This window comes from Conger conger, chromosome 14, assembly GCF_963514075.1.
Source record: "Conger conger chromosome 14, fConCon1.1, whole genome shotgun sequence".
In the NCBI taxonomy this organism is placed as follows: Eukaryota; Metazoa; Chordata; class Actinopteri; order Anguilliformes; family Congridae; genus Conger; species Conger conger.
In genome coordinates, this window is record NC_083773.1 from 46,921,234 (window position 1) to 46,924,654 (window position 3,421).

The 3,421-nt window shown below is 58.6% G+C and overlaps 1 protein-coding gene across 1 annotated transcript in view; it reads left to right on the forward strand.

Annotated features, from left to right (window-relative positions):
- LOC133109505 (rho GTPase-activating protein 40) overlaps positions 1–2,932 on the forward strand; it is a 70,750-nt gene extending 67,818 nt beyond the window's left edge. Inside the window, exon 15 of the mRNA XM_061218828.1 lies at positions 2,697–2,932. Coding sequence (XP_061074812.1) covers positions 2,697–2,803 — 107 coding nt within the window. The 3' untranslated portion in view covers positions 2,804–2,932. The remainder of the gene's footprint in view (positions 1–2,696) is intronic.
- Positions 2,933–3,421: the final 489 nt, after the last annotated feature.

Sequence of the window (3,421 nt, forward strand, 5' to 3'; positions counted from 1 at the left end):
AGGCAGCAAGGGGCATGGCTCTAAGGGCGTAGTGTGGCTCTCAGGGCGTAGTGTGGCTCTCAGGGCGTAGTGTGGCTCTCAGGGCGTAGTGTGGCTCTAAGGGCGTAGTGTGGCTCTCAGGGCGTAGTGTGGCTCTAAGGGCGTAGTGTGGCTCTCAGGGCGTAGCATGGCTCTCAGGGCGTAGTGTGGCTCTCAGGGCGTAGTGTGGCTCTCAGGGCGTAGTGTGGCTCTCAGGGCGTAGTGTGGCTCTAAGGGCGTAGTGTGGCTCTAAGGGCGTAGTGTGGCTCTCAGGGCGTAGTGTGGCTCTCAGGGCATAGTGTGGCTCTCAGGGCATAGCCTGGCTCTCAGGGCGTAGTGTGGCTCTCAGGGCATAGTGTGGCTCTAAGGGCGTAGTGTGGCTCTCAGGGCGTAGTGTGGCTCTCAGGGTGTAGCCTGGCTCTCAGGGCGTAGTGTGGCTCTAAGGGCGTAGTGTGGCTCTCAGGGCATAGTGTGGCTCTAAGGGCGTAGTGTGGCTCTCAGGGCGTAGTGTGGCTCTCAGGGTGTAGCCTGGCTCTCAGGGCGTAGCCTGGCTCTCAGGGCGTAGTGTGGCTCTCAGGGCGTAGTGTGGCTCTCAGGGTGTAGCCTGGCTCTCAGGGCGTAGTGTGGCTCTCAGGGCGTAGTGTGGCTCTCAGGGCGTAGTGTGGCTCTGAGGGCGTAGCCTGACTCTCAGGGCATAGTGTGGCTCTAAGGGCGTAGTGTGGCTCTCAGGGCGTAGTGTGGCTCTCAGGGCATAGTGTGGCTCTCAGGGTGTAGTGTGGCTCTCAGGGCGTAGCCTGGCTCTCAGGGCATAGTGTGGCTCTCAGGGTGTAGTGTGGCTCTCAGGGCGTAGTGTGGCTCTAAGGGCGTAGTGTGGCTCTAAGGGCGTAGTGTGGCTCTAAGGGCGTAGTGTGGCTCTCAGGGCGTAGTGTTGCTCTCAGGGCGTAGCCTGGCTCTCAGGGCGTAGTGTGGCTCTCAGGGCGTAGCCTGGCTCTCAGGGCGTAGTGTGGCTCTCAGGGCATCGTGTGGCTCTCAGGGCGTAGTGTGGCTCTCAGGGCGTAGTGGCTCTAAGGGCGTAGTGTGGCTCTCAGGGCATAGTGTGGCTCTAAGGGTGTAGTGTGGCTCTCAGGGCGTAGTGTGGCTCTCAGGGCGTAGCCTGACTCTAAGGGTGTAGTGTGGCTCTAAGGGCGTAGTGTGGCTCTCAGGGCGTAGTGTGGCTCTAAGGGTGTAGTGTGGCTCTAAGGGTGTAGTGTGGCTCTCAGGGCGTAGTGTGGCTCTCAGGGCGTAGTGTGGCTCTCAGGGCGTAGTGGCTCTAAGGGCGTAGTGTGGCTCTAAGGGTGTAGTGTGGCTCTCAGGGCGTAGTGTGGCTCTCAGGGCGTAGCCTGACTCTAAGGGTGTAGTGTGGCTCTAAGGGCGTAGTGTGGCTCTCAGGGCGTAGTGTGGCTCTAAGGGTGTAGTGTGGCTCTAAGGGTGTAGTGTGGCTCTCAGGGCGTAGTGTGGCTCTCAGGGCGTAGTGTGGCTCTCAGGGCGTAGTGGCTCTAAGGGCGTAGTGTGGCTCTCAGGGCGTAGTGTGGCTCTAAGGGCGTAGTGTGGCTCTCAGGGCGTAGTGTGGCTCTCAGGGCGTAGTGTGGCTCTAAGGGCGTAGTGTGGCTCTCAGGGCGTTGTGTGGCTCTAAGGGCGTAGTGTGGCTCTCAGGGCGTAGTGTGGCTCTCAGGGCGTAGTGTGGCTCTCAGGGCGTAGTGTGGCTCTCAGGGCATAGTGTGGCTCTCAGGGCGTAGCCTGGCTCTCAGGGCATAGTGTGGCTCTCAGGGTGTAGTGTAGCTCTCAGGGCGTAGTGTGGCTCTAAGGGCGTAGTGTGGCTCTAAGGGCGTAGTGTGGCTCTCAGGGCGTAGTGTGGCTCTCAGGGCGTAGCCTGGCTCTCAGGGCGTAGTGTGGCTCTAAGGGCGTAGTGTGGCTCTCAGGGCATAGTGTGGCTCTCAGGGCGTAGTGTGGCTCTCAGGGCGTAGTGTGGCTCTCAGGGCGTAGTGTGGCTCTCAGGGTGTAGTGTGGCTCTAAGGGCGTAGTGTGGCTCTCAGGGCGTAGCCTGGCTCTCAGGGCGTAGTGTGGCTCTCAGGGCGTAGTGTGGCTCTCAGGGCGTAGTGTGGCTCTCAGGGCGTAGTGTGGCTCTCAGGGCGTAGTGTGGCTCTCAGGGTGTAGTGTAGCTCTCAGGGCGTAGTGTGGCTCTAAGGGCGTAGTGTGGCTCTAAGGGCGTAGTGTGGCTCTCAGGGCGTAGTGTGGCTCTCAGGGCGTAGCCTGGCTCTCAGGGCGTAGTGTGGCTCTAAGGGCGTAGTGTGGCTCTCAGGGCATAGTGTGGCTCTCAGGGCGTAGTGTGGCTCTCAGGGCGTAGCCTGGCTCTCAGGGCGTAGTGTGGCTCTAAGGGCGTAGTGTGGCTCTCAGGGCGTAGTGTGGCTCTCAGGGCGTAGTGTGGCTCTCAGGGCGTAGTGTGGCTCTCAGGGCGTAGCCTGGCTCTCAGGGCGTAGTGTGGCTCTCAGGGCGTAGTGTGGCTCTCAGGGCGTAGTGTGGCTCTCAGGGCGTAGTGTGGCTCTCAGGGCGTAGTGTGGCTCTCAGGGTGTAGCCTGGCTCTCAGGGCGTAGTGTGGCTCTCAGGGCGTAGCGTTGGCGCTGACCTGTGTTTTCCTGCAGGGGAGCACTGCCTGGACCCCGAAACCCACCTGCTGGACCTGTACAACAGCAACCCTGGCGCAGAGTGGGTCATCCGCATCAGACCTCCCACCAGCAGGGGGCTGTAAGGAGCAGCACTACTGCTCACTCGGCCTAAGAGAGGAAGAGCAGGGGGAGCCTTACAACTTGGGCTGAGTCCTCTCTCAGCTTATCAGAAGAAGCCGCCTCCACCCCTCCCCCCTGACACAACCCCGCACCCCCCCTTCCTGTCGAGTGTTCGGCTGCCCTCCATGCTTTGGGGCAAATGAGCTCATGTGGGAGGGTGGGGTGGGGTAATTTCTGCGGACTGAAAAGGTGCCACTGACACACATCACAAGGGGCCGTGTGGACGACTGACTCACAGCTCCACCAGAGCTCTACAGGGTATCCTCAGTATGTTATTACTGTTCTGACTGTTCTTACAAACAAACAAACAAACAACCAAACACACACATTCTCTGTCATGTACAGTGAGGTTCGTAATTATTTGGACAGTGGTGTTCTTTTGGCTCTGTACTCCAGCACATTGCATTTGAAATGAAACAACAAATATTTCTTATTTATTTATTTATTTATTTATTTCTCCTTTATTTAACCAGGTGAGTCCCATTATGATTATATCTCTTTTACCAGGGAGCCCTGACCAAGGGAGGAGCAAGCAGAGATGACAACATAATGTTCAATACAAAACAAAAGTGCAACACAAT